The following is a 27,500-nucleotide window of genomic DNA, read 5'->3' as shown; positions in this document are numbered from 1 at the left end:
CTTTCTCTGAGAACACTCCCTCCAGTGAACCGGCTCTTTCTCTGAGAACGCTCGACTCGCCGCACCGTACCAGGAAGAGGAAAGACAAACCAGACGACACTCGTGGTATTTGTATAAAAGAGATTTACTTCAATTATCACACCTAGGGTGCAAGTGAATAATAATGATGATGAATCAAATGTCAATCATAACAAATACATTGTGAACGTTTCATACAGTGATATTGCTTTTCAATGTTTGTAGAGGGGGAGAGGGTGACTGTTTTACAGTGCTGAGAACAAACAACATGATACACTTTAGTAAATACAAAGATAAAGAAACATGATACAGAGGCGGGCGGAAGGCAGGAGACCCGGGGAGAGGAACGATACCTCGGGACACACGGAGAAGTGCTCGGGGAAAACCACTTCCAAAAATATCTTGACACCATCCCTTTACAGGCGCGCGCCCATTTGTTCTACAAACACGCACGTGCGCGCGCGCGCACAAACACACACTCGCGAGAGAATCAACAGGGGACGTCGCGGACACGAGGTCGTCCGCCGACGTCGACCTGGAGCGGAACGTGTCGCTGTTAAAAACACTCTGGACTCGCTAGAGCCACGGCGAGCATCTTAAAGCTTTCCAGGAGGGGGGCCCCAGCGGCGGGCCCCCCGGGGTCATTTTGGTTGTCAAGACGACACTGGGGTTCAGCGCCCGGGGCGAGCGACGGAAGCGGCGACACTACTTAGCAACAGAAGTAAAAAATAAAATAAAACAAAACAACAAGAGCGTCCATATAACAGGAAGTGGGTGACTATTCACTATTTGGCTTTTTGCTTCCTCTTTAAATCTAAACTATTTTTCTGTAGTTTTTTTTTTTTTTTTTTTTTCGTTTTTCATTTTTTCGTTAAACCATTGAGCTGAGAAATCTAGTCACATAAGTTACTGTCCTAAAGATAAGTTAAGCATAACAGAACAGGTTAAGGTCAATGAGGAATCGGGTTAAGACTCAACCAGTTGTAGCCAATAGGAGGTGAGGAGCCCAGCGGGCTGCCAGGGGGGAGGGGGGTGTGTGTCTGAGGGTGCGTTGTGCTGTATCTTCTGTGTTTGTCACTGTGCTCTGCATACAGAACCGTCCGTTTGGAAAGTGTTTCCTTACAAAACCCACTTCATAAGATTTATTCCAAAAGTATTACAAAACATCTGAGGTCTTCTCTATTCTCTCGTTCTCTCTCTCTGTGATATTGATTTTTTTCCTGAATATGGTGACCAGTGCTGCCATCAGCAACAAACACGTGGGATGGAGAAACCACTTACTTCAAAAACAGATCATACAGTAAAGCTTTTACAACTTCAGAAAAAACATGTTATGATATACAGCATCTGTTTTACAACCTTTACAATGTCATCCAACAGTGTATAGAATCTTCTGATTTATATTTTGTAGTAGAAAAATATCTGTGGATCATGGAAAAAAAGTCCTGAATCATCATCATCCCTTCTCCTCTCCCTGCCCTTCAAAGTAAAAGCGCGCCGCGGCGGTACTGAACGGAGCGCTGCCTGGTCGGCTGTAACAGTACGGACCCCCCGGGGGGCGACGCGACGCGAGGCGCCACAAAGCCGACCCCTGCGCCCGGCCGCGGCACAAAACGTCCCACGGCCACCGTGACGCGGACGAGGGGAATAAACGTAACAAATGCCCTATGAGTAAATTCAGTGTTATTACAGTGTTTGCTGCTCACTCCTTCATTATTTAACGCTCTGGCCGTTCATTGCTTAAATACAAGAGCGCGACAGGAGGTCCACCCCCTGTCGGGGAGGCGACGCGAGAGCTGCGGGTTTAAGACCGGCGTTTGGACGCCCGCCCCCCCCCCCCCCCCCGGAGCCGCGGGGTCCTGCCGCGGTTGTCGGGGTTTTCGCTCCACGTTATACGCGGGGTGACCCCATCTAAAAGGACCCGTTCGGTCGGATGAGGGGACTTTTTATATCAAGTACCTTCATGGCCATTGGGAGAAATACCTTCCGAGATTACGTCATCACCACACACACACACACACACACACGGGGTTAAAACGTTTTTTGTTGATCTTATTATTTTTACACACACACACACACACACACGAGTAGTTTTTCTGATCAACGCGTGAGTCAATTTCTGATGACATCATAAGTTCGTTGCCCTGCCTGGCAGTAGAAGGCACGAATCTGATGATCTCATGAGGTGTAGAGAGCTGCTCAAGAGTGACGAAGCCACGCCCTTTCCGGTAGAGCCAATGGGACCTATGAGATCGAAAAATATGAATGGGTTTCAATGGAGAGAAAGTAATAATTTTCTGGTCCCAGTCTATATATGCCCTGGATATATGTTGTTTGTGGTTTTAAATTGTAATTTGTCATGCAAAGAAAACTACAACATTTCGCGAAGGAGTTTGATAATGTTAGGTTTTGTGAGGCCGCTTTGTGAACTACAGCTCGTCGCTGCTCTCGACGCGAATGATATAGCCTACGTCACCACCCGCACTTGGAACTCCAGTACAGACATGGCGATCTCTCTGCTCAACTTCACCGTTTTTTTCCAAGGGGAGGATAAAAGCATCGAAAGAGGTGAAAACCATTATAAGTCGGTGCATGTGGAGAGTTTGTTATGCCGATGGGGACATACGAGACGTCTTTCTCATTGTGTCTTCTCTACAGCCTTTAACTGAACAATTGCACAATAAACGGTCAAACTCTTTACATAAAAAAATATCATTTAAATCCACAAACATTATGTGTAATCCAGGGCATCTAAAGACTGGGACCAGAAGAAATTACTTTCTCTACTTTGAAACCCATCCATATTTTTCGATCTCATAGGTCCGATGGGCTCTATCGGAAGGGGCGTGACTTCGCCACTCTATTGGGGGGGGGGGGGGGGGGGGCTTGTAAGTGCTTATTCTCTGCGGTAGCTGTCAATCAGGACCCATCAACACGGCGGGGGTCCCAGCACAGAGTCGGTACGGGAGGGGGGTGTTATTGCAGAGTAGAGGGCACATGTCTAACATCCGCCGTCATCAACAAACTAAACAAATCCTAATCACATTAGATTCACCGGAACGTCAGATTTAATCTGCTTGTGTTTTTAAGTTTTTGAGCTTTTAAGTAAAATTGATCATGTAGCATTTTCTTTTAAAATACTTTTAAAATGTATCCACGGTGCGGGAACTTTTTAAAAAAGGACGACAGGGGTTTAAAGGACTTGTGCTGGGCAGACAGAGCGCTGTTCGCGGCCCTAGGCCCCGTTCTGCAGCAGAGCCGACGCGGCTGCGAGTTAAAATCCAGATCAGGAACTACACAACTTTAACAACTGACAGTATTACAAAAAACATGGGCACAGCCTTTCTCTAAAATATATTCTTAGTGTTAGAATGTGGAGTGTGTGTGTGTCTGGTTCTGAACCGCTTTTAAAAAGGCATACAATTCCCGGAGACCTTGGGAGGGGGGGTCTAGTTAGTGTTTTGAGGACCCCGTCAGGGGCCCGTCTTCGGAGAAGATCTTTATAAGTGCTTTGTTACGGACTGCTAAGTAGATAATGCATAATCGTTGATCTCCGTTCGTCATGGGATGCTTCTCTAATCTCAATTTGGCAGATATGACCTTATTCAAGTTAACTTGGGTTCTCAAGTTTAGGTATCGTCATATAAACCTATCTTCTAAATAGCGAACAAGCTTCATGGGGATGGTGCTCAGATGGACGCAGGTCTCGCGATAACATGGTGGGGGCGGGGCTTACTCTCATCGAGAGTAACAGTGACCATAGTGACAGCAGGACCGGAACTACCGCGGCACCGCGCGGCCGATACACGTCGTATGATCAAAGCAGTGACACAAAAAGAAAAAAGATAATTCATCAGATATTCAGTGATCTCGATATGTCCTTATGATATCGATAGCTAGCGAATGAAGCGTGGTGATACCGGCCCGTTTGCCTGATGGGCGTAGGTACTGTAGCAGTTAACGTCTCTAAAGCTACTGAAATGAGCTTCATGGTTCATGAACATACAAACAAATGAGAACTAGTACATCTTTGTAAATATTAACCAATACTGCCGGCAGTCTATACGTCTAATAATAAAAATGTTACTTGCCCTCAGGAACGATATATAATCCCTTACAAAATAGACAACTCAAATGATAAGACATTAAAATGAAAATACAGCACCTATAAATAAGCAGAATAAAAACCAAACTATAAATGCAAAAATAATAATAGCAATACAACCAAGCTACAGTAAATCAAAGTATTACACTACTTTGTGAAGATTAATGTGATGGTGATGAGTCAAACAGCTTAAAGAAGTAGATGGCAGTTGTGCACTGGTAGCGTGTGCAAGTAGATAAAAAACATGACCCACTCAGCACACTCCTGCACATGCTATATGGCCACACGTGCACTCACTCACACACACACACGCACGCACACACGCACACACATAAAAGGGGAGGCAGTGGGCTGACAGGCACTAAGGGCTTGTGTAAGAGAGGGAGGAAGAGGAGGAGGAGGAGGAGGAGGTGATATGCCTTATAGTTTTTTAGTGTATACAGTAGAACTGAATGCACCCCGTCCCGCCCCCCTGGGGACCAGAGGGGCGGGACGGGGAATGGAACCACTCACACCAGGGTCGAGGCCAATTCACTGTCCACCGCACGCAGTGTGTTCACGCGGACGTTCTCCGCAGAACAGAACCGTACCTGCTCAGGTTCAGGGACACCCCGCGGGAGTGCCCAGTCAAATGTTACAATCGTAAAAACGTGAAACATGATTGAAGTTGATCTAAAGTGAATTAACGTTGACCCCGACGCGAATGCATGTAATTCCACGGACGTACGCACACACACACACACACACACACACACACACACACACACACACACACACACACACACACACACACACACACACACACACACACACACACACACACACACACACACACACACACACACACACACGGAACAACTCGCACACAAACACGCACTCTTCCTGATTTGGCCTAGAAAAGATGTGTGTGTTGTGAACAGATAATTTGTTGAGGACGTACACACACACACACACACATACAGAGTAACACACACTCACACACCGAGCGCTGGCAGGCCAGGAGGCTGAACGCAACCGGGGCAACCAGGCAGGTTCTAGATCGCGTCCCCCCGCCTGCTACAGTACGACGTGCTTCCGTTGTATCGCATCTTCAGAAACTCAACATGACTCCATTATTCTGGTGGCTCGGCCATTCTCCCTCTTAAGTTTTTTTTAAAACACTGCACTCGCTTATTCTTCTGCTTTTTTCTTTTCTTCTCTGTTGTTATTTTCTTCCATTTCATATTTAGTTGTTGCTAATTTAAAAACAGCTTTGCCTTAAATTCCCTATTTTGTACCCTTTAGAGTCGATAGACTGTGCAATCTCTTATTGGCAACCGAATTGCTCCATCCAAACGTAAAGAGGAGGAAAAGAAACAAAGAAAGAAACAAACGAGGGCGTCCTTCGTCCGCAGAGGAGGCGCCGGGTGACGCGGTCGGGGGGGCCGTCCCTCCTTCCTCCTCTTCAGGTGAGTGCTTTGTGTTTGGTGAGGGACCCCAGGGGAGTCCTTCTGGCCATCATATGGCTGTCAGCAGGACAGGAAACGGGGAGACTACGGGGGTCAAAGTTCGTCTTTCGGTTCTTCCGTAACCATGGCAGCGCCGGCCAACCGCTTCTTCTTTTTTGTACAGCTCTCTCTCGAGGGAAGAGCGTGGGAGTGAGTTTGGAGGAGGAACGAAACGAGAACATAAAACACATGCTGCCTTGGAGAGGAGAACACACAAGCCCTGTCTGGGTGTGTGTACACCGACGTGCACGGACACAGCCCCCCAAACACACACACACACACACACACACACACACACACACGAGTGATAAAAGGCAAAGGATTTTGTAACAGTCACTCTACAGTGTGAATAATGAGGCGTCTCACTGTGTGAGGGGAAGGTGGGGGACTGATCAGCAGACGGGGGAGTGATCAGCAGACGGGGGAGGGATCAGCAGACGGGGGAGGGCGCGTCTCCCTTTAAGAGAGCGGCTTCTCGTACTGAGAGTTCCTGTCGCTCCTCCCGTCGGAGTGCGTCCCCGGGAGGGGCCGCTCAGGACTCTCCCGCGCCCCTCTTGCATGTCCGTCCTCTGTGAGTCCGGGTTCCTCCACCACCAGCTGACCCCAGCTGCGTGGGTCTTACCCCAGCCCAGGGGGCGCCACTCTGGGCCCGCCGGCTGGCGACGGGGGGGGGGGGGGGGGGGGCAGGGAGTGGGGAGAGGTACAGCAGGGCCATGGGCCAGCAGGACAGCTAAGTGCTTTTCTCAGTACAAAAACAACTCAGTTAAAAAAAAAGAAAAGAAAGAGACGAGAGACACTCTGGCTCTCGGTTGTTTTTTCGTCTGTTCTTCTTAGTACATCAGTGTATCTTTTGTTTTTTTTTACTTCGGGTTCAACAACCGCTCTTTGTTTCTCTCCTCCGTACGGAGAGCGTCGGAGTCATAAAAATGGCTGCTGAGCTTGACTTTGGCTGCGCCCGCCCTCCAGTCCAGTCCGAGGGCAGAGCGGGAGGGGGCCAAGGGTTAGAGGTCGCGGGGTTACGAGGAGACGAGGTGCGAGACGAGAGAGAGAGAGAGAGAGAGCGAGGGGGGGCGGGAGAGGGAGCTAGAACTCCCACTCTGACGGGTCCTCCTTGCTGGCAGCCTTCTCCAGCCGGTGGATGATGTTATTGAGGTTGGCCGCCTTCTTCTTGCGCAGCGTGTTGTCCCTGGGGTTCCTGGCCGGCCCGGAGGGCGGGATGTTATTACTGGGCCCCGAGCCGCTGGACGACGAGGCCTCCGTGAGGCTGAAGAGGCCCATGCCCGCCGGCCCGCAGCTGGAGCCCGGCGTGCTGCACTCTATCCGGGCCGGGGAGGAACCCGAGGCCCCTGCCTCGGACTCGGCCTCCATGTCGTGGTCCGTGCCCCGCTGATCCTCCTGGCCGGGGCCGAAGCCCTGCCGCGCCGCCTCCACCGTGCCGTCCGACTCAGTGCCGTCGCAGCTGTCCCCCTCCCCCGACTTGGAGCCCCGCAGGGACGGGGACCCCCCCTCGCTGCCGGGCCGGGCCCCCCCGGCCGCCTGGATCTCCTCTATGAAGAGCTCCCGCCGGATACGAGACCTGAACACAGAACGCCGTATCAATACACACTGTACCTAGATACACACACTAGATACACATACTAGATACATGAGACCTGAACACAGAACGCCGTATCAATACACACTGTACCTAGATACACACACTAGATACACATACTAGATACATGAGACCTGAACACACTGTATTAATACACACTGTACCTAGATACACACACTGTACCTAGATACACACACTATATACACACTGTACCTAGATACATGAGACCTGACCACTGTATTAATACACACTGTACCTAGATACACACACTGTCCCTAGATTCACACACTGTACCTATATACACACACACTGTACCTAGATATACACACTGTACCTATATACACACACACTGTACCTAGATACATGAGACCTGACCACTGTATTAATACACACTGTCCCTAGATACATGAAACCTGACAACACTGTATTAATACACACTGTACCTACATGAGACCTGACCACTGTATTAATACACACTGTACCTAGATACATGAGACCGGACCACTATACACCATGTCCCTAGATATACACACTGTACCTAGATACATGAGACCTGACAACACTGCATCAATACACACTGTACCTACATGAGACCTGACCACTGTATTAATACACACTGTACCTAGATACATGGGATCTGACCACTGTATTAATACACACTGTACCTAGATACAGGACACCTGACCACTGTATTAATATACACTGTACCTAGATACATGAGACCTGACCACTGTATTAATACACACTGTGCCTAGATACATGAGACCTGAACCCACTGTATTAATACAAACTGTACCTAGATACATGAGAACTGAACACAGAACACATAATACAAATACATATTCATACATAGATACACGAGATCTGGCTCCGATTCTATGAGTCACCACATGAATACACATCTATAGACCGACCCAGAGCGCTGGTTGTGTTCAGCCGGCCTGTGTTCTATTTAATCTTGTTCTGTAAACCACTGTGTAGCTGGATTTTGAAAAGCACTACACAAAACAACGTTTATAATTCTTATAAACGTTATTATCGATCACATCTCTCCGTTACGGGTCATTGTGCACGTAAATATTTAAACACACATCCAAGAGGAATAAAAACGTATTGCCTTAGCCAATCAGGAGTCATCGGTCGATCCGAATATAAACCACATCGGAAACACACAACCTTTCTAAACCGACTGTGACATAGCGCTCAGCCCGGTTAACACCCCCCTCCCGCTCTACCCGCTCTACCCACTGCGGGGCTGACCTGTAGTTGTGGAACCAGTTGATGACGGTACTGGTCTTCAGGTTGAGCTGGGAGGCCAGCTCCTCGATGGTCTTGGGGGAGGGGTAGGGCTTCTGCTGGTAGGCCCTCTTCAGCGCTTCCTTCTCCTCCGGCCCCAGCACCACCCGGGGCTTCTTCAGGTGCTGCTGCTGGTGGTGGTGGTGGTGGTGCTGCTGCTGCTGCTGCTGGGGCCCGCCCCCAGGGCTCTGGGAGCCCTGGAGGAAGTCCGGCCCCATGGCCCCGCCCACGTCCACCGAGTGGGCGTCGCTCAGGGAGCTCAGACGCCGCTTCATGTAGGCTGGAACACAGAAGAACCACCGCCATCGTTAGTCACATGGAGGGCCGTATCAGACGCTTGGTAGAGTAGAGTGGGCAGAGTGAACGGCTGGTCATGGTCCCGCGTTCACGCCACGCAAGGGCGTTACGGACCCCTGACGTCCTTGCGGACCCTCCTTGCGTCCACCGCAAGGGCCGGACGTACCCCTCCCATGAACTACCGTCGAGGCGACGCAGCCGCAAGAGCTGTGATTGGTCCGCTCACTAAAACCCGACGCAGAACCATAAAGGTTCACGACTGCGTCGGAGCGTCTGCGTGGTCGTTGCGTTGCGGGAACGTGGGACCATAATCAGCCCTTAACAATCGCTAGGTTAACCCATTCCCCGTAGACAACAGAGATAGCTAGGGTAAGATGTTATACAATACCAAGTACTGTTTTTAAGCGCAAGGACATACAATATACAATTAGTGCGTAAGAGGGTAGTGGGGGGGTAAGGGGAGGGGCTACGCCGAGTCTAGGTGAACTCGGTACAAGTGAGTCTTGATAGAAACTTGTTCTCTAGTTTGACTGTTTGTTGACACAGGGCGGTGATTCAGAATCAGGCAGGGGTCAGGGCACACTGCTAAGGATGGCTACAGCTAGGCTGCGGACCCAGGGAGAGTTCTGCCGCGTCTCCCGACACCCTAGCCACCTCCTTATCCTCCTCTGACACTGGCACTGATTAGTAACTAATCGCTCAAGTGGCTTTGGATAACAGCATCTGCTCGATGACTGAACGTAATCTTCAAAACGAGCCTCACATTGGAACAACGCGGTCACATCACCCTCCGCCACTAGATGGCAGTAGAGCCCCACTCTTCGGATCAGACAAAGAAAGTATCTTCGGAACACAGCGCCGTTTGTTGACCATCGCGGCCTCACCAATACGACTCGGAAATTAACAGCTGGTGGCGTCCGTGCATATAGTTGACATTCTCTAAACACTAAATTCGTGCTGCTGGTTATTCTAAATGTTGCGGCGGAAAAAGCCCTCGGAACAAGGTTAGATCACGGAGTTGTGCCCCCAGGCCGGCGGAGGGGTGGGGGGGGGGGGTAAACCGACACCGAGCGAGAGGTCAGAGCCGGCCACGGCCGCCCGTGCCTTTCCTGCGGGCCGGTCCGCGGGCCGGGAGTGTTCCTAACGCTCTCCTGATGAAATCACGGAGGGGTCAATGAACTCTGATGAAGTTGAATGGGAGAGGGAGAGGGAGGAGGAGGAGGAGGAGGTGGTGGTGGAGGTGGTGGTGGTGTGGTAACAGCCCCGCCAGCCACTGCTGGTAAGGTCATGATGGGTTTTATTTCCACCCTTGTGCCGGGGCTCGCTATCAGGAGGCTAAACTGATCCTGGGTCCCTCGGCTGCGCTCCTATTGGCCGCCCGGGTCACATGTTTAACGGCTGCCCTGTGTGCGGGGTTGGGAGCGACAGCGGGGCTGCTGGGAGGTAAAGGGGCGGAGTCCTGGTCCTCAATAGACCCCCCCCTCTGAGGCTCCGGTTCCCTCGGTCAAATGTCCAATGGAGAGTTTGTTACGCACTATCATTCAGGAACGCTGTGTTATTTCCCAAAGACATTTGACCGAGGGAACCAGGAGCCTCGGAGGCGGGACTTCTTCTTCAGAGGTCTACACATGTGAGGTACCGATCAGCGAGCAGCGCAGCGTCAACAGCACGGCGCCCACGGCGCGCGCCGAGCTAACGCTCAGACAGGGGGACGGCCGCTGGCGGACGCGGTTGATTAGGACGTTGATGATGACGGTGATGAAGAGTGCTGATGAGTATGAGTAATCGCCCCCCCCCCACCCGGCGGCGAACCTCTAGCTGTCACATCTCATATCACGCGTGATGCCTGCGCGGGCGATGGGGACTGACATCCCGCGAGGACGCCACACACACGCCGTCCTGTCCTGCTCTCGGGGTCAGGGCGTGTGCGGGCGTGCGTGGCTAATGGACAGGCGGCGGCCGACATGGACCCGCCCGCTGCTGGGAGGGGGGGCCCGATTGGACAGGGGTCAGGGGTCAGGGTTCTGTTCCCTGGTGCCTGGGGTTCAGTTCCCTGGTATCGGGGTTCTGTTCCCTGGTATCGGGGGGGGTTCTGTTCCCTGGTATCGGGGTTCTGTTCCCTGGTATCGGGGGGTTCAGTTCCCTGGTATCGGGGGGGGTTCTGTTCCCTGGTATCGGGGGTTCTGTTCCCTGGTATCGGGGTTTGTTCCCTGGTATCGGGGGTTCAGTTCCCTGGTATGGGGGGGGTTCTGTTCCCTGGTATCGGGGTTCAGTTCCCTGGTATCGGGGTTTGTTCCCTAGTGTCCGGTACCTGACGTCCTGTTTTGAAGGACCGTACCCGTTTCGTCTCCTGTTGACTATTTAGCAGAGATGTTCCGGTACCATTTCTTCCTTCCCGATACCAATTCAGACTCCTGACCTTGAGTATAGGCCGATCCCGAGTATATTCCGATACAGCCTCTAGCGTTGTGACTACTAACAGCTCTTGTTGTTATTGAAGGGTTATCTTACGGTGATAGCAATGGTCGGTTCACTTACTGTCTACATTACATTTTTTTCAGAACTAGATCATTTCTGATCATCAATCATCGATTGTGATGTTCTCTGCCCTTGTAGTAAATGGTTTCTCATGATGGCATCGTATCGCACGGACTTGCGTACTCACCGATACCCGATACCCTGTTTTAGGAAGCATCGGAGGAATTTTCGAGACCGGTATCGGAACAGCGCTACTATCGAGCGAGGCGTTGATCGACCTAAACTGACTCCAGATGCATGCGCTACAGGAGCATGCATACCAGGGGAACGCTGGACATCGAACCCACAACCTCTCAGCTGGGAGCAGGACCCCCCCGGCCCCCTTCCCCCCTCCCCCGTGCCGACCGCGACCCCACCCACCTTTCTTCTCCAGGCGCTTCATGTCCATGAGCTTCTCCACGCTGTGCGGGTCCTGCAGCCACAGCTGCATGCGGACGAAGGGCTCCCTGCCCTTCAGGCTCAGCTTGTGCCAGGGCTTGGGCCGGGCCAGCAGGTCGGACACCGAGCCCTGGGTCAGCCCCAGGATGCTCTCCCCGAACAGACGCTGACCTGTAGGGGGGGGGGGGGGGGGGGGGGGGCATGGAGGTCAGTGAGGTGTGACTGGACCGAACCAGGCTGTAAACCAACCCGTAGTGTAACCGGTGCTCTGTGTGCGTGCACCTGTCCTGGGGCTAGGGATGGAGACTAGTACGATATGTGGATCTTTAACATCTTCTCATTGTGGCCAAGGCCTTCTGTATATCGTCCCTGACAAATAGACAGTCCCCTGTCGTACCTAACCCTGTGCCGTGTTCCAATATCCATACTATCCGTACTTACTAGCCTACGTTTGAGTACGTAGGGCGTTCCGATTCAGATCAGGGCGAAAATAAGTGTACTGAAAGGACCCGGATGGTGTACTCAAAACGGTCAAAGTGTGTGGCGATGTACAGTTTTCGTACTCAACGGCAGCCATCTTAGCTACGTAGCGGAAGAGGGCGGAGCCAAAGACGGCGCATTTTCCACACAGCCTGCATTAATAGAGTCATTTTGTAGTTTTTATAGCTTTTATAGCTTTTTATAGCTGCTAGGCGTAAAGAGTTCACCGTTCAAAGCGGGATGTTTAGTGCGGGGGAGGAGCCGGCGGCGGCAGTCGGCGGTCAGTGCACCACGGAGTACTCGATTTGGAACAACACTGGCATCTGAAAATGGGCGCACTTAGTGAGTGCGGATAGTGTACTACGTTTAAGTGTGATCATGGAAGTATGGATATGGGAACACGGCCCTGGTGACCCTTAGTTGAGGGGCCGATGCTAAGATAAGGGGCTTGAGAAGGTGGAGAGGGGCGGGGGGGGGGGGGGTGCTCACCGAGGTTGTTGTCGGTCAGCACCTCCTTGACCTTCTTGGTGATGACGTAGGTGTCCAGCTCCGGGGACATGGCCACCATCTCCTGGATGCTGAGGGCCGAGTGGGGCCCCGGGAGAGGTAGGGGGGTCCCGGGCTGGGACTCCCCGCCCGACGGCTCCTCGGAGGGGGGCTTGGCGCCGGAGGACTGGGGCGCCAGCGGGTCCCCCGGTAGGCCGTTCACCGACTCCTCCGCTGAGCTCAGGGGCGACTCGGGGGCGGGGCTACAGCTGGCCGACGTCTTGGGCGTTCCCTCTGGGGGCGAGAGGAAGAAGAGGAGGATGAGGAGGAGGAGGAGGTGGAGGAGGAAGAGGAAGAGGAAGAGGAGGAGGAGGAAGAGGAGGAAGATGATGAGGAGGAAGAGGAGGAAGATGATGAGGAGGAACAGGACGAGGTGGAGGAAGAGGTGGAGGAGGATGAAGAGGACCAGGACGAGGAGGAGGAGGACCAGGACGAGGAAGAGGAGGAGGAGGAGGAAGAGGAGGAGGAGGATGAAGAGGAGGACCAGGACGAGGAAGAGGAGGAGGAACAGGATGGGGAGGAGGAAGAGGAGGGGGAAGAGGAGGAGGAGGAGGAAGAGGAGGAGGGGGAGGAGGATGAGGACCAGGAGGAAGAGGAGGGGGAGGAAGAAGAGGAGGAGGAAGAGGAAGATGATGATGAGGAGGAGGAACAGGAGGAGGAAGATGAGGAGAAGGAACAGGAGGAGGAAGAGGAAGATGATGTGGAGGAGGAGGATGAGGAGGAAGAGGCAGACGAGGAGGACGAGGATGAGGAAGACGAGGAAGAGGAGGAGGAGGACGTGGAGGAGGAGGAGGAGGAGGAGGAGGAAGGCCGGGCTGAAAGCGGCGAGGAAGCCCCCCCCGCGCGGTGTGCGTTTCACTCAACGCAAACAACGACAAGCGATCCTATTAGCTGTAATAGCACGGCTTTAATTGAATAAGCAGCGATCTGGCGTCTGTGACATCAAGCCAGCCGCTGATTAACAGGAACAGTGGAGCCGCTAATTTCTCTCTTTCTGTATAGCGGGGAGCTTTCTGTCTGCTGCCCCCCCCCCCCCCCCCCCCCACCCCACAGCAGAGCGCGCAGCAGGCTGGAACAGAGCAGTCATGAGGAGCTGTCAGTGTACATTAGCTGCTGTTTACACCCCCAGAGAGAAAGAGAAACACATGCAGGCATGCATGCACACACACACACACACACACTGACACACGCACACACACACATACTGACACACTGACACATACACGCACACACTGACAAGCACACTGACACGCATACACACTGACAGACACAGACACACATACATACTTACGCAGCCACAAATACCCACACACACATACACAAGACACACACTAATGCACGCACGCACACACACACACACACAAACACTAAAAGACACGCATACCCACATTCACACTAAAGCACGCACGCACACATTAACACAGACACAAAACGCACTCGTATGCAGACTCACACACATACACACACAGACACACACACACACCATCTGGTGCTGCAACACTAGCTCGTCTATGACATGACAAACCAGCAGCTTGCTAGCTGACACAGCCAGAGCACTGAGGAGGAGGAAGAGGAGGAGGAGGAGGAGGTGAGGGTGTGCGTGTGCACGAGTGTGTGTGTGTGTGCATGCGTGTGTACAGAGGAGTGGAGGACTGGTAAAGCAGCAAGGTTTTATTGAGTATTGCGTGGGAGTGGAAGTGAGAATTAGCCGCCGCAGTCACCCTATGCTAGACGGGCTAATAACTATGATGATTGTAACGGCCATGGACGGTCGGGACAGCCCGGTGCGCCGGCGCGCTGGCCGTACCTTGGTGGTGCGGCTGCTGAGCCTGCGTGTTCTGGCCCTGGTCGCCGTTGAGCCACAGCTGCATGCGGAGGTACGGCTCTCTGCTCCTCTGGCTCGGCTTGTTCCACTGCCGGGGTCGGCTCAGGCCGTCGCTGAGGATTCCCTGGAACAACACGCGCGTGTTAGACTGGAGCCCGCCCACGCCGGGCAGTGACCCCCCCTTGGCCCCACGGGGGGACGACGGAGCAGCTTGGCCCCCTCCCAGGTCCTCACCTCCTTGGAGTCCTCGGGGGTGTGCCCGTCCTCCCCCATCTGCAGGGACACGCTCCTCCGGGGGTCCCCGTGCATGTTGCTCCACCACTGCTCCCTCCAGTGGCCCCCGCCCCCCCCGGAGCGGGGCTGCGTGCCGTCCGAGCCCCGGCGCAGGGTCCCGTCGGCGGGCGACTCGGCCCCCGAGGAGCCCCGGTGCTCCCGCTTCACGGAGCCGGCGCTGAAGTCCAGGACGGGGGAGGGCGAGGTGGGCGAGGAGGAGGCCACGCGGGGGCCCCCCGGGGCCTTCTTCAGCGACAGCGCCAGCGGGTTGTAGGGCGGCAGCGTGGCGGCCAGCGGCGAGCCCATGAAGTCCCGCTGGTGGGAGAGCGAGGACAGGGAGGAGGACGAGGAGGAGGAGGCCTTGAGGAGCGGCTCCAGCGCCGCCTGCTGCGCCTCCATCTCCCGCCGCGCCTGCTCCAGGATGGAGCGGATGGCCTCGTCGGAGCCGCTGCTCACGCCCCCGCCGCCGCCCTTCAGACCGCCGTAGGACGGGGGCCCGTGGGACAGGTCTGGGGGAGAGAGGGGGTCAGGGGGAGAGAGGAGAGGGTCACTCGGGAGGCTCATCGTGTAGCGTCTTATCCTAGCTGTCTCTGTTGTGTACGGGGAATGGGTTAACCTAGTGATGGTTAGTGCATGGCACTTGGTTCTATGAACATCCTCACTGTACCGCGAGAGATATATTGTTGTTTCTCTTTATTCTGACAAATGTACTTATTGTAAGTCTCTTTGGATGTAAGCTGACGCTTACATCCAAAGAGACTTACAACAAGTACATTTGCCAGAATAAAGAGAAACAACGATATATGTAGATGTGAATGTCATGTTGCCCTTGGAGGAGGCGCCGTGTCGGGACCCTTGTGGAGCCGGGAACTCACCGGCCTTCTGAACCTGCAGCTCCCTCTTGGCCTGCTCCAGGATGGACTTGATCGCCTCGTCCGAGCTGGCCTCTGGGGTTCGAACCCGGGCCGTGATGTTGCCTGAAGAGGGAGGGAGAGAGGGGGAGAAGGGGAGAGAGGGGGAGAGAGGGGGAGGCAGCCCGTGTTAAAACACAAAGACGCCCTTTATCTTCACGACATGTGAACAGCCGTTTCCGACGCCACAACACGGTACGACAGAGCTGTGCTGCGGCAGAGCCCGGCGGGGGGGGCTCGCGGTGCGACCCCCGCTCTAGCGTCAACACATGCACGCGAGCTGGGAGCCTCACGCCGCAAGGCGCTAGCCACCGAATAAAAAGAGAAACGGGCCATAAAGTCCCCGACAGAAGATGGAGCTCCTCTGACGTCAGCCTCGCCCGCAGTGTGCCCCCCCCCCCCCGACACGGTCTCACAAGCACAGCTTTATGGCAAACACATCGACACCACAAAGACACACACTGACAGGCACAAACAACTGGTACACAGGGGACACACACACACGCACACACATACACACACACGCACACAGGGGTACACGTCACCCAGACACAGAGGCATGCCAGGCGACAGAGCGTGCGGGCGGGGCACGGCGGCCGGGGGACACACCTGGGTGGGAGGGGGCCTCAGAGTGGGCTCTCCGCTTCGGAACGTCCTGAAACACTCTGCTAAGCTGGGGCTGGCCTGAGCCCTCTGTTAGGAACAACACACAGCGCGTTACTGCGGGGCCCCTCTGTGGCCCCTCTATACGCTGTGTGGCCCCTCTATACACACTCTGTGGCCCCTCTATACGCTGTGTGGCCCCTCTATACTCTGTGTGGCCCCTCTATACGCTGTGTGGCGCCTCTATACGCTGTGTGGCGCCTCTATACGCTGTGTTGCCCCTCTATACGCTGTGTTGCCCCTCTATACGCTGTGTGGCCCCTCTATACGCTGTGTGGCCCCTCTATACTCTGTGTGGCCCCTGTATACGCTGTGTGGCCCCTCTATACGCTCTGTGGCCCCTCTATACGCTCTGTGGCCCCTCTATACCCTCTGTGGCCCCTCTAAACGCTGTGTGGCCCCTCTAAACGCTGTGTTGCCCCTATTTACATCCTGTGGCCCCTCTAGACGCTGTGTGGCCCCTCTATACCCTGTGTGGCCCCTCTATACCCTGTTTGGCCCCTCTACACAATGTGGCCCCTCTAAACGCTGTGTGGCCCCTATTTACGCTGTGTTGCCCCTATTTACACCCTGTGGCCCCTCTATACGCTCTGTGGCCCCTCTATGCGCTGTGTGGCCCCTCTATGCGCTGTGTGGCCCCTCTTTACGCTGTGTGGCCCCTCTATACGCTGTGTGGCCCCTCTATACGCTGTGTGGCCCCTCTATACGCTGTGTGGCCCCTCTATACGCTGTGTGGCCCCTCTATACCCCCTCTATACGCTGTGTGGCCCCTCTATACCCTGGGGCCCCTTTATACCCTCTGTGGCTCCTCTATACGCTGTGTGGCCCCTCTATACACTGTAGGGCCCCTCTATACGCTGTGGCCCCTCTATACACTCTGTCGCCCCTCTATATCCTCTGTGGCCCCTCTGTGGCCCCTCTATGCGCTGTGTGGCCCCTCTATACGCTGTGTGGCCCCTCTATACGCTGTGTGGCCCCTCTATGCGCTGTGTGGCCCCTCTTTAGACTGTGTGGCCCCTCTATATGCTGTGTGGCCCCTCTATATACTGTGTGGCCCCTCTATACGCTGTGGGGCCCCTCTATACGCTGTGGGGCCCCTCTATACCCAGTGTGGCCCCTCTATACCCTGTGGCCCTTCTATACGCTGTGTGGCCCCTCTATACGCTGTGTGGCCCCTCTATGCGCTGTATGGCCACTCTATACCCTCTGTGGCCCCTCTATACGCTGTGTGGCCCCTCTATGCGCTGTGTGGCCACTCTATACCCTCTGTGGCCCCTCTATACCCTCTGTGGCCCCTCTATACCCTCTGTGGCCCCTCTATACCCTCTGTGGCCCCTCTATACGCTGTGTGGTCCCTCTATACTCTTTCCGTCTTTTAACACGCCTCGCATAAGCAGTCCCACCGGGGCCGACCTTTGACCTGTGACCCCGGCAGGACGCCTGCCCCCCTCTACCGAGCGGAGCAGACGTGCCCGTGGTTACGCCGACGTGCCCGTGGTTACGCCGAGCGCGGCGGCACCGCGAGGCCCTGAGACGCGGCCCCGTGTCTGTGCCTCCGAGATCTCCCTCCATCACAAACGCTGCGATGCGTAAACCAAAGCAGGAACCGGCTAATCGAATCCCCCCGCCGTTAAACGGTGCCCCCCCCCCCCTGCCCCCCCAGGGTCAATACCATGGATCGGTGAAAGGTTTCAGTATGGATCGGGGGGGCCCCCGGGGTCGGTGTGTGACTAGGTCCTCGCTCAGAGCACACAGGTGTGGCCGCGGTCGGGAGGGAAGAGAATAATAAGAAGCGAGTCCTTATTGACAAGCGGATCAATAGCAATATACAGGGGCCAGACATATGCACACACACACCCACACACACACACACACACACACTGAACACACACACGCACGCACACACACACGGGAGTGAGCAGCCGCGCCCTCCGCTCACCTCTCTGCCGGCCCTGGATGCTGCGCAGGGCCAGGATGTTCTGCTCGTCCGCCAGGAACTGCCTCATCTTGTGGAAGGGCTCCTTGCCCCGGATGGTGAGCTTGCTCCAGGGCTTGGGCCGGGCCAGGATCTCGCTGACGGAGCCCTGGGACAGGCCCAGCACGTAGTGGCCGAACACCCGCTGCCCGATGTTGTGCTTGATCAGCTGCTCCTTCACCTGCCGGGCGATCTCCGCCGTGTCCATGTCCTCCCCGTCGAGGGGGCCCCCCAGCCCGGCCGTGTCCGAGTGGCTGGGGGAGGGGGAGGGGGCGCCGCACGCCATGCCGCCGCCGCCGCCGCCGTTGACCGTGGCCACGTCCGGGCTGGCGGGCGGCGGCTGGGGGCTGCTGGCCGCCAGGGGCACGGCGGCGGCGGCGCCGGAGCCGGCGTTGGAGGGGGCCAGGGAGCCCAGCGTGGGCGAGAAGGGGGAGAAGAGCAGGGCGCCGGCGGGCAGCCCGGACGACTCCTGCAGCGCTTTGGAGTAGAAGGTCTGGAGGAGCTGCCGCTGCAGCAGAGAGCTCAGCGCCATCTTGCCCCCCACCAGGGGGAAGGAGGGCGAGTAGAAGTCCGCGCCGAGGCCGGCGGGGGAGAAGGGGTGCGTGTCGTTGGAGGTCGGGGCGCCGGAGCCCAGGGGGTCGGAGTGAACGCGAGGGTGCAAGAGCTGGGAGGAGGAGGAGGAGGAGGAGCAGAGGGAGGGCAGCGGCGGGGGGGGCGAGGGCGGGGGGTCACGGGGACAGGGCTCCTCCTTCGTGGCGGGCTGCTCTGTCCCTTTCCCTCCGGCTGGCCCTACAAGAAAGGTCAAACACACCGTGCATTATGGGGAGTGAACAAAAAAAAAGGGGGTTTCGCTCAATAAATTGAGAAAAATAAAGAATTTAAAAAAAAAAGTTGTTTTAATCCTTATTCTTTTTTTTTGTTGTTTTATCCAGATTAAAAAACTTTTTTTTGCTTTAGGTTTTATTTATTTTACTTTTGCCAACCCCCCCTCCATGACAGTACGCCCATGCATTAGTGATTTGTACCTTTCTTGTGAGCAACAGCCTGGAAGGAAACAAACAAATACAACCATGGAAAACAATGGGGTGACAGTGAACCAGCGCTCAGGCTGGTAGTCTCTCTCCCTCTCCCCACCCCCTCTCTCTCTCTCTCCCTCTCAGGCAGACAGGGAGAGGGAGAAGACAGGAGAACCAAATCCATGAATCACCAGCACATGGTGTGCAGTCCTCTTCTGTAACGTTGCCGGCGCTTGCATCAGACAATCAGTGATATTACATTAACATATTGCTTTTTTTTCCAGTTCATATATTTAAAACAAAAAAAAACAAAGAAAAAGAAAGAGAAAGACACTTGAAATAAATGGAGCAATTAAAGAAAGGTTCTCCGGTCGAGGACAGACCCAGACGGAGGACGAGACACTCTTAGTCACTACCGCGCGGCCAGGACTTTCCACAAGGCTACAGAAGGCTTTTAATGCCCGCTGTCGCAGACATAAATGTCACATGAACTATATTTTCTGTACCTGGCCCCCGACCACTGGTTCCACTGGAAACCATGAGGAGGGGTAAGCAGCCATCTGGCTATGAGGGGGTGGGGGTGGGGTAACATTATTCCTGCGTGTATAGCCGGTTGGAGATTTTACATGATTGAGTTAGACAGTAAACTCTCCTTACCCTGAATGTTAATCAATTCATAGCTATTCAACTATTCAACCCTAAAGCAATCGGGCATGACATTTCAAACCAAGGAGCGTCCGGGAGAGAGGGCTCAGCCGGGAACAGAGTGCCCTCCTTTCTACCTCCTCCATCTCTACGTCACCGCTTTAGTTTGAGCACGATGCCTGCCCGCGTTTTTGGAAATTCGTTTTCATTGAATCATTCATTTATTCCCTGCAACGCAACAGCCCCAACGCGGCACTGAAGACAGCGGTCGGTCGTCCACAATGTGAAGGGGTTTTAAGAGGTGTGCCGGTCTGAGAAACAGACGGATGGACCACAGAGGAGCACAAAGAGCAAAGACAGGGAGGTCCCAGTCTGGGGTTCAGAGAGGTCGTGTTCTCAGAGAAAGAGTTGTTGGTTCCTGTCTGTTCTACTCTCAGATCCCATCCTGCTCTCCTAGCCTTCCACAGAGACACACCGTGAGGAACAGATCCTGGTTATAGATGTTTCCATACCCTTTTTCCCTTCCCGATTCAAGTTCCTGAACTTGAGCATCGGCCGATACCGAGTATATACCGATACAGCCTCTAGCGTTGTGACCCCCTAACAGCACGTGTTCTTCTCTTACGATGACAGCGATGTACAGTCGGTTCACTTACTGTCAACACATTGTTTTTGGCAGAACTAGATCATTTACATTTATAGTCTATAATTATAATAGTACATTTGTATCATGTAGTCAAGCCTGAGCATCCATGTTTTTCCAACTTTCCACCTCAACCCGTTAACGAACACAGCATAACTCTGCAGTGTTTGTGTTCTTTCCCTTTGCAGTAAAGGACCTAGTAATGTGATGGCATCGGATCGGCACAGATCTGCGTACTCGCCGATACCCGATGCTACATTTTAGGTACTTTACTGGTATCGGAACAACTCTAATCCCTGAAGCAGCCTACTGGTGAGACCCACACCGTGCTACGCTTGCCATCGAGCCGACGGACTGGGACTAAAACCCCCCCAGATGATAATAAGCCCGACTTACCGCCGAGCTCGGTGTTGGCGATGCGCAGAGAGGCGCTCTCCGACTGAAGGCTCCGGTTCCTCTCCAGCAGCAGCACCTCCAGGGGCTTGGAGGACTCCTGGTCAACCGGGCGCGACAGACACACCACCAGAGCCCCGGTGAACATCATCACACGCCCCTCTGGTTCCAGTACACACCCTGTGGGTTTACCGGACCCCCATTCTCCGCTACCAGGATTCTCTTAGGTACTTATTGTGTGTTGTACGTCCTGGCACTTAGAAGTAGTACTTAGCATTGTGTGGCGCCTTATCCTAGCTGTCTCTGTAGTATACGGGGAATGGGTTCACCTAGCGATTGGTAGTGCTTGGCACTCGGTTCGATGAACATCCTTACTGTACCCACAGCGATATGGTGTTAACTTTCTTCTGACAAATGTACTTATTCTAAGTCGCGCTGGATAAAAGCGTCTGCTAAACGCCGTGAACGTAAATGGAAGTTCTGTGGGAGGATTGCATTATGTTTAATAGTGGTTCTATAGACGCAGATTAGAGGGAACTCGATGCACACAGACATCAGCCCTACTGAAGGGCCTTTACCTGCACAGAGTCTGACGGGCCGAACTCCATGGACTTCAGGATGCTGGGGATGGAGAGAGAGAGAGAGAGAGACGCCCGTTATATACTCTCTTATCCATCTAAATGCATGGGTACCCCGGAACTGGAGACCAGCCTAGGAGAGGTGCATTCCTTTATCAAGAGCATCACGCTCACAAAGAAGCTATACGTTGGATAGGTCTAACTGAGATGGTTGGAACATCAGGCATACTGCAGAAGCATTCCATAAATTGGACAATGCATTGATATCGGTGACTCACACAGACAGACAGACAGACAGACAGACAGACAGACAGCCTACCTCAGCTCCTTCTTGACCTCCTCATAGTCGGCCTGCTTCAGCAGCTTCTCCTCCAGTTCCTGAAGGTAACAAAACCACCGGTCGGTCGTGTGGACACCACCTTCACAACCGTCCTTCAGCGAGGCCACATTATATGAGCCGCTAGTCCTTCAGCGAGGCCAGCCGACAGGCTCTACGGCGGCGGAGTGACCCAGGCCAGAGGCCCGCTCAACAGAGGGGGGGGGACAAGGTATCGACAAGGCGATGTATCATCGCCCTTCTTCGTTCGATACGAGAATCGATATTCTGGCGCTAAACATCGATAGATAGATAATATATATATTAGTGCTGTAACGATATGCGTATCGAAACCGAAATCGCGACACTCAAGAGACACAAACCTGTCTCTTGGTGTGAGATGGCAGAAGCATGACACGCCCTTTCTAACTCTGATTATCCTTCCAGCCCTGATCCAGACACATTATATGAGCTGTTGGTGCCAGGGTTTCCGTTGTCCGGTAATAGAGAAATTGAATGTCAGACAAATTGAAATTTGCTAATAATCCATCTAAATAATAGTCTGCTCACACTGCTCCTCTTATCGATGACGTAGGTCTGCGACGAGATGCCCTCGCTGTGATGACAGCGTTCCGTGGCTACGAAGGATTACATTTCTCAACAGCCTACGAAGTCCTCATATGCGATATGAACGACATTTATCCAGAGTGGGCCAAGCGCTCAAACAGCCTGTGTGATCCCGTCTCTAGTGTTTTGTGTGCTTTGAACGGCAGTTGGTCTGCTTATAGGTCTGAATGAAGCGGCCACCGATTATTGACAGGCTGGGTACTTTATTCTTACCCACAACCGGACTTGTTTTGTTTCTTCACTAGACTGACACACACACGCGCTACTGTTCACTCTCCTCGCTCGCTGACGTCACTCACACACACACACACACACACCCATTCTCGCGCACACACAAACGCTACTCGTAACACTATGCCTCGTTATTGCGAATCAGACGTTCATGGTTTTTCCCATCTATTTGAAAGTTAGGCTATTAAACATGTTGCATTCTATACGGAATGATTATGTCATTATTGAAGCTACATAGCCTAATAAGAAAAGATAATAGGATATTTGACCGGCATATCATCAAAAGGTCCGGAAAACGAATTTTGACCGGCACCGATTTTTCTAGCGGGAACCCTGGTTAGTGCGACCAATCTATTCAAAGTACTACTATTTATTGGACGTCAATATTTTAAAATACATAAGCCTAAACCACAAAACTAGTGTTTTTTTTTGCCTACCTGCAAGCATCCTCCAACTGCAATCATTTTATTTTTTTATTAATAAAATGCTTATTAAATTGTATAAAAATCGTGGGATGTATCGAACCGTTGGTTAAAAAACCGTGATACAAACCGAATCGTGAGTTGGTGTATTGTTACAGCCTTAATATATATATACATACGATATTTCAATTGTATACGATATTTTGCGCTATCATCGGTATCCTTGTATGACGCATCGTATGGTGAGGTACCCTGTGACCCCCACCCATACTCGAGACCCAAACCCTTTGGACCCCTACAGACCCACGGCCGTGCCCACGGCCCCCACGTGTCTCCGGGCCTACCCCCTGGCCTCCATGCCCACCTCGAGGCTCATGGACGCATTTCAGGGACACAAACGTTCCCCAAAGCCTTTGAGCCCCCCCCAGAGAGACAGACCCAGGCCGGGGGCTCCTACCTTGAGGCTCAGGGTCTTGGTGCTGAGCTGCTGCTCCAGCTGGCTGATCTGGGTGCCCGTGCTCTCCCTGAGGCGGCTCAGGCTGGCCTGCAGTCTCTGCACATCCTCCACCAGCTGGACCGTCTCCCGGTCCTTCGCCCCCAGCTCCGCCTCCAGGCTGGAGCGGGAGGCCGTGTCCGTCCCCCCCGCCGCCGCCGCCTCCTGTCAACACACCGCCTCATCTGTCAGAGGTTTGTCGATGGGGGCGGAGCCACCGCGGTCATGTGACCATGTGAGGGGCCTATCAGGTGTAATGGCCGGACATTCCGGTTTAAAGTCGTTGGATCAATGAAAGGACGATGGAGGACGGAAAAGCGATCGATCAATAGTTTGATAGATGCCTCTGCTGCCGCCGTCTTCTTGACTTAAGGGGCAGTTGATTGGTAGTCTTTGATCAGCTCGGATCAATAATCAATAGCCATGGTTAATTAATCAACCGATCAAAAGAACCCTTCTCTTAAGATCAATAGGAGTGACTTCTTAGCATGAGCTGTTCTCTAAGTCTGCTGCCACAAGCCTAAAAATAATCCAGGCGATCGATAAAGCAATCTTCCATCGCAGAAGCCTCTGCAGCCTGCTGTAAATGTCAATACTGCACCCGGGCTATCAATCGATACTTTAATAATGCTCCAAATGCCAGAACGCGAAGGTCAATACAAATAGTGATCAATGATCCCGAGCTCAGACTGAGACACAAACAACACCTTTAGTTATCGGCCCAGAGAACCGATCAATTCATCTCGGGACCCGTCACGGGGCCGATCAATAAATCAACGCTGAGGGTTACCGTGTCGGAGTCTGTGTGGGTGTGGCCGGCGAGCTGCATGGATTGGTTGGTGAGGGTCAGCTGTTCTCTCAGTGACTCCGCCTCCCGTTGGGCTGCCTCCGCTCTCTGGATGGGAGGAAGAGGAGGAGTTTAGGAAGGGAGGAGGAGGAGGAGGAGGAGGGAGACTCGGGTGCTTCCTGCGCGGCCGAGCTGGCGTGGTTCTGTGGAGGACAGACAGCGTGCCACCGCCTCCCAGACGGCCGGGCCGCGACCGTCTCCGTATTGGGGATGTTTGTCCACTGCCTCGGCGTTGCAGCCCTCGTCACATTAAAACCAAACAGCAGAACGCCGTTCGCCGGCCCCTCCGTGCGAGGCGGAGGCAGGAGGCCGGAGGCCGGCCTGTCATTCCCGCTGAGCCTCACATCAGGAGTGTGAAAAGGGTTTGTGTGTGGCCTTACAGCCGGCCCGGAGCTCCAGGCCAGCGTTAGCATCACATGTCCCCGCCATCCCCCCATCACCCCCCAGCCCCAAATCAGACTCCTCGGCTAATAACCAGAGCTAACAATAATGGCATTAACAAATAGCACCGGAATATTCTCCACGCAGCGGCGGCGGTTGGCCGGGGGGGCTTATTAAGGTTAGCAGGGATGAGTAGGTGTCTCATTAGCATGCACGGCCAATAGCAGTGCTTTCACTGTGGATACCCAAGTTTATCAGGCTCATGCCCCCCTAAGTCTGGATACACACACCGGAAGGCTTCTTCAACAAACACCTATGCCAAGCAAATTTACACAGATATTTGACCTTTAAATGAATCATATTTTACAGCACATTTTATGCGGATTACGTTTCTGTCTTTTAACCGTGCACACAAACATCGTATTCCTTCGCACCTGATTTGCTCTGTCCAGGTCTGTCATCACCATCTCGATCTCGTCAGCCCTGAGGAAGACAACGCGAGTTAGATCACAGAGCCACAGGTCAACAGACGGCACACAGCGATCACGCCATCCCTGCTCTACGGTACGCCCGCAGGGCTTAAGGGCCGCAGTGCATTGTGGGTCGGTTAGTTAGGTCAGGGTTGGAATATGAATGCTTTGTGTGTGTCGTGTCCATTAAGCTGCCATCTAGATTTCACCTTAATCCATTGATTGTGTGTACTCTATAAACCAAGCAGCTTGCCAGGATGCGTGCATACATGTATTTAAGAGTGTGTGTTTGTGTGCGCACGCCGCAGTGTGTGTATGTGCGGGCGTGTGTGTGTGTCTACGTGTAAGCCCCTTAGCCTAGGCCACTCTAAAACAGAGGGATTACACTAATAGAGCTATAAATCCTAATACAGCACACTAATCTGCCATGAAGCGCTGTGATTGTGTCTGCCTAATGGTCTGGAGGCAGCTCGCGGTTTACCTCTGACTTGTTAGCCGGACGCATCTTCACAACCAGCCTCTGACTGAACTGAGTTTAACTAAAGGTTAGCCGTTGGTATCCGCTAGCTGCTGGTTTCCGTCTCTCTGGGAGGCCTGCCTGACTCTGGGTCTCAGTCTGTCTGACGTCCGCGTCAGACAGACCGAGACGAGGAGTCGGGTTGTGTTCAATTCGATTGTGTTCACAAAGCTGTCACAAAAATGTCTGCAGACAAGCACTTGTTTGAGTGCGCACACGTCAGCAAACATGCAGACTCACACACACACACACACGCACACACACACACACACACACGCACCCATCCGCCCTCTTGATTAAACTAGTGTCCAATTATAGGTTATACAGCGCAATTTGCTTAATTGGCAAAATTATGATCCTGTTAATTAATTGGGGGCGTGTGTAAATCAAACGGCATGTATCATAGCAGACAGGGCGTGTGAGGCGGCGTTGATGACAGTGGGAGGCAGAGACGGGCTCTGAATACCCTCATTACTCCGCGTCGGGGGTGTGAAATATCAAAAAGCGAGGAGGAATAACACACAAGCCCTGCGTGTAAGTGCTCCGTTCGTTCGTGTACTCGACGCTCACGCAAGAAAACACTTAAAAACGCTTATAAAGCGAGCGGGGGGGGGGGGGGGGGGGGGGAGGGGGGGGGGGGGGGGCGAGCAGGCATCGACGGCGCCATTAGTCCCCTCCGAGTCCTCCTTAATCTACTGATCCTGAACTCCATCACCCACACCCACGCTTCTGTGTGCCCGTGTGTGTGTGTGTGTGTGTGTGTGTCCGCGTGTGTGTGTGTGGTTCCGTGTATGCGTCCGTGTGTGCGCGATTATGCGTGTGTGCGTTCGCATGAAAAATATGCGCATTCTCCAGTGATGTCCCGGTGATTCGGTGAACGTGTTTAACAAAACAGACACAGTTGATATTAGGTCAACACGGAGCCACAGGCGATGCAGCAAACAGAACGCGGCAGTGGGCTGGGGAGAGTGCAGCTCTCCTCCTCCACTCTCTCTTTGTCTCCCTCTCCCCGTTACGTTTCAAAAGGCCCTGGCGTGGATCTGAAGCACAATGGGGCGCCGACCGTCCATTCCTCCTCCTTTATCCCGTCCTAAGCTGCGCCGTGCCGAGACCCCTGCATGCTAGCACGCACTCTGCGGCATCTCTCGCTACGTGTGTTCTAGCACCATGAACTTGTGGGTTGGCATCACATGCGCGCGTGTTGGCATCACATGCGAGTGTGTTGGCATCACGTACGCGTTGTTGGCATCACGTACGCGTGTGTCGACATCGCGTACGCGTGTGTTAGCATCACGAACGCGTGTGTCGGCATCGCGTACGCGTGTGTCGGCATCGCGTACGCGTGTGTCAATGTGAACATGCATGAGGTTTTAATAAAATCCCGGACGATTTTGAAATTCTGCAAAACATTGTCTCAAAAAGAGGGCATGTCCGGGCAAAAGAGAACGTATGGTTAGGCCTACCCTACGTACGGAAAACACATTTGATTCCTACCTGTAACACTGTTAAATAGCGGCCCAAATTGGTGGGCGCTA

The 27,500-nt window shown here is 53.6% G+C and overlaps 1 protein-coding gene across 2 annotated transcripts in view; it reads right to left on the bottom strand.

Annotated features, from left to right (window-relative positions):
• cux1b (cut-like homeobox 1b) overlaps positions 1–27,500 on the bottom strand; it is an 83,183-nt gene that overhangs the window by 12,816 nt on the left and 42,867 nt on the right. The window contains exons 9-23 of one of the 2 annotated variants that reach the window (XM_056612421.1): positions 25,413–25,461; positions 24,541–24,645; positions 23,715–23,915; positions 21,981–22,039; positions 21,662–21,704; positions 21,087–21,183; positions 18,351–19,175; positions 16,358–16,441; positions 15,713–15,814; positions 14,799–15,346; positions 14,547–14,688; positions 12,683–12,973; positions 11,696–11,884; positions 8,465–8,780; positions 6,297–7,186 (exon numbers count right to left, since the gene is read on the bottom strand). In XM_056612421.1, coding sequence (XP_056468396.1) covers positions 6,694–7,186; positions 8,465–8,780; positions 11,696–11,884; positions 12,683–12,973; positions 14,547–14,688; positions 14,799–15,346; positions 15,713–15,814; positions 16,358–16,441; positions 18,351–19,175; positions 21,087–21,183; positions 21,662–21,704; positions 21,981–22,039; positions 23,715–23,915; positions 24,541–24,645; positions 25,413–25,461 — 3,544 coding nt within the window. In that variant the 3' untranslated portion in view covers positions 6,297–6,693. Of the gene's footprint in view, positions 1–6,296; positions 7,187–8,464; positions 8,781–11,695; positions 11,885–12,682; positions 12,974–14,546; positions 14,689–14,798; positions 15,347–15,712; positions 15,815–16,357; positions 16,442–18,350; positions 19,176–21,086; positions 21,184–21,661; positions 21,705–21,980; positions 22,040–23,714; positions 23,916–24,540; positions 24,646–25,412; positions 25,462–27,500 lie in introns of those variants that run through there. The other variant, XM_056612422.1, reaches the window with a different exon arrangement.

Source organism: Gadus chalcogrammus, chromosome 16, assembly GCF_026213295.1.
Source record: "Gadus chalcogrammus isolate NIFS_2021 chromosome 16, NIFS_Gcha_1.0, whole genome shotgun sequence".
Classification (NCBI taxonomy): Eukaryota; Metazoa; Chordata; class Actinopteri; order Gadiformes; family Gadidae; genus Gadus; species Gadus chalcogrammus.
The sequence above is the reverse complement of the archived record's forward strand: the minus strand, read 5'-3'. Positions and strand labels throughout refer to the sequence as shown.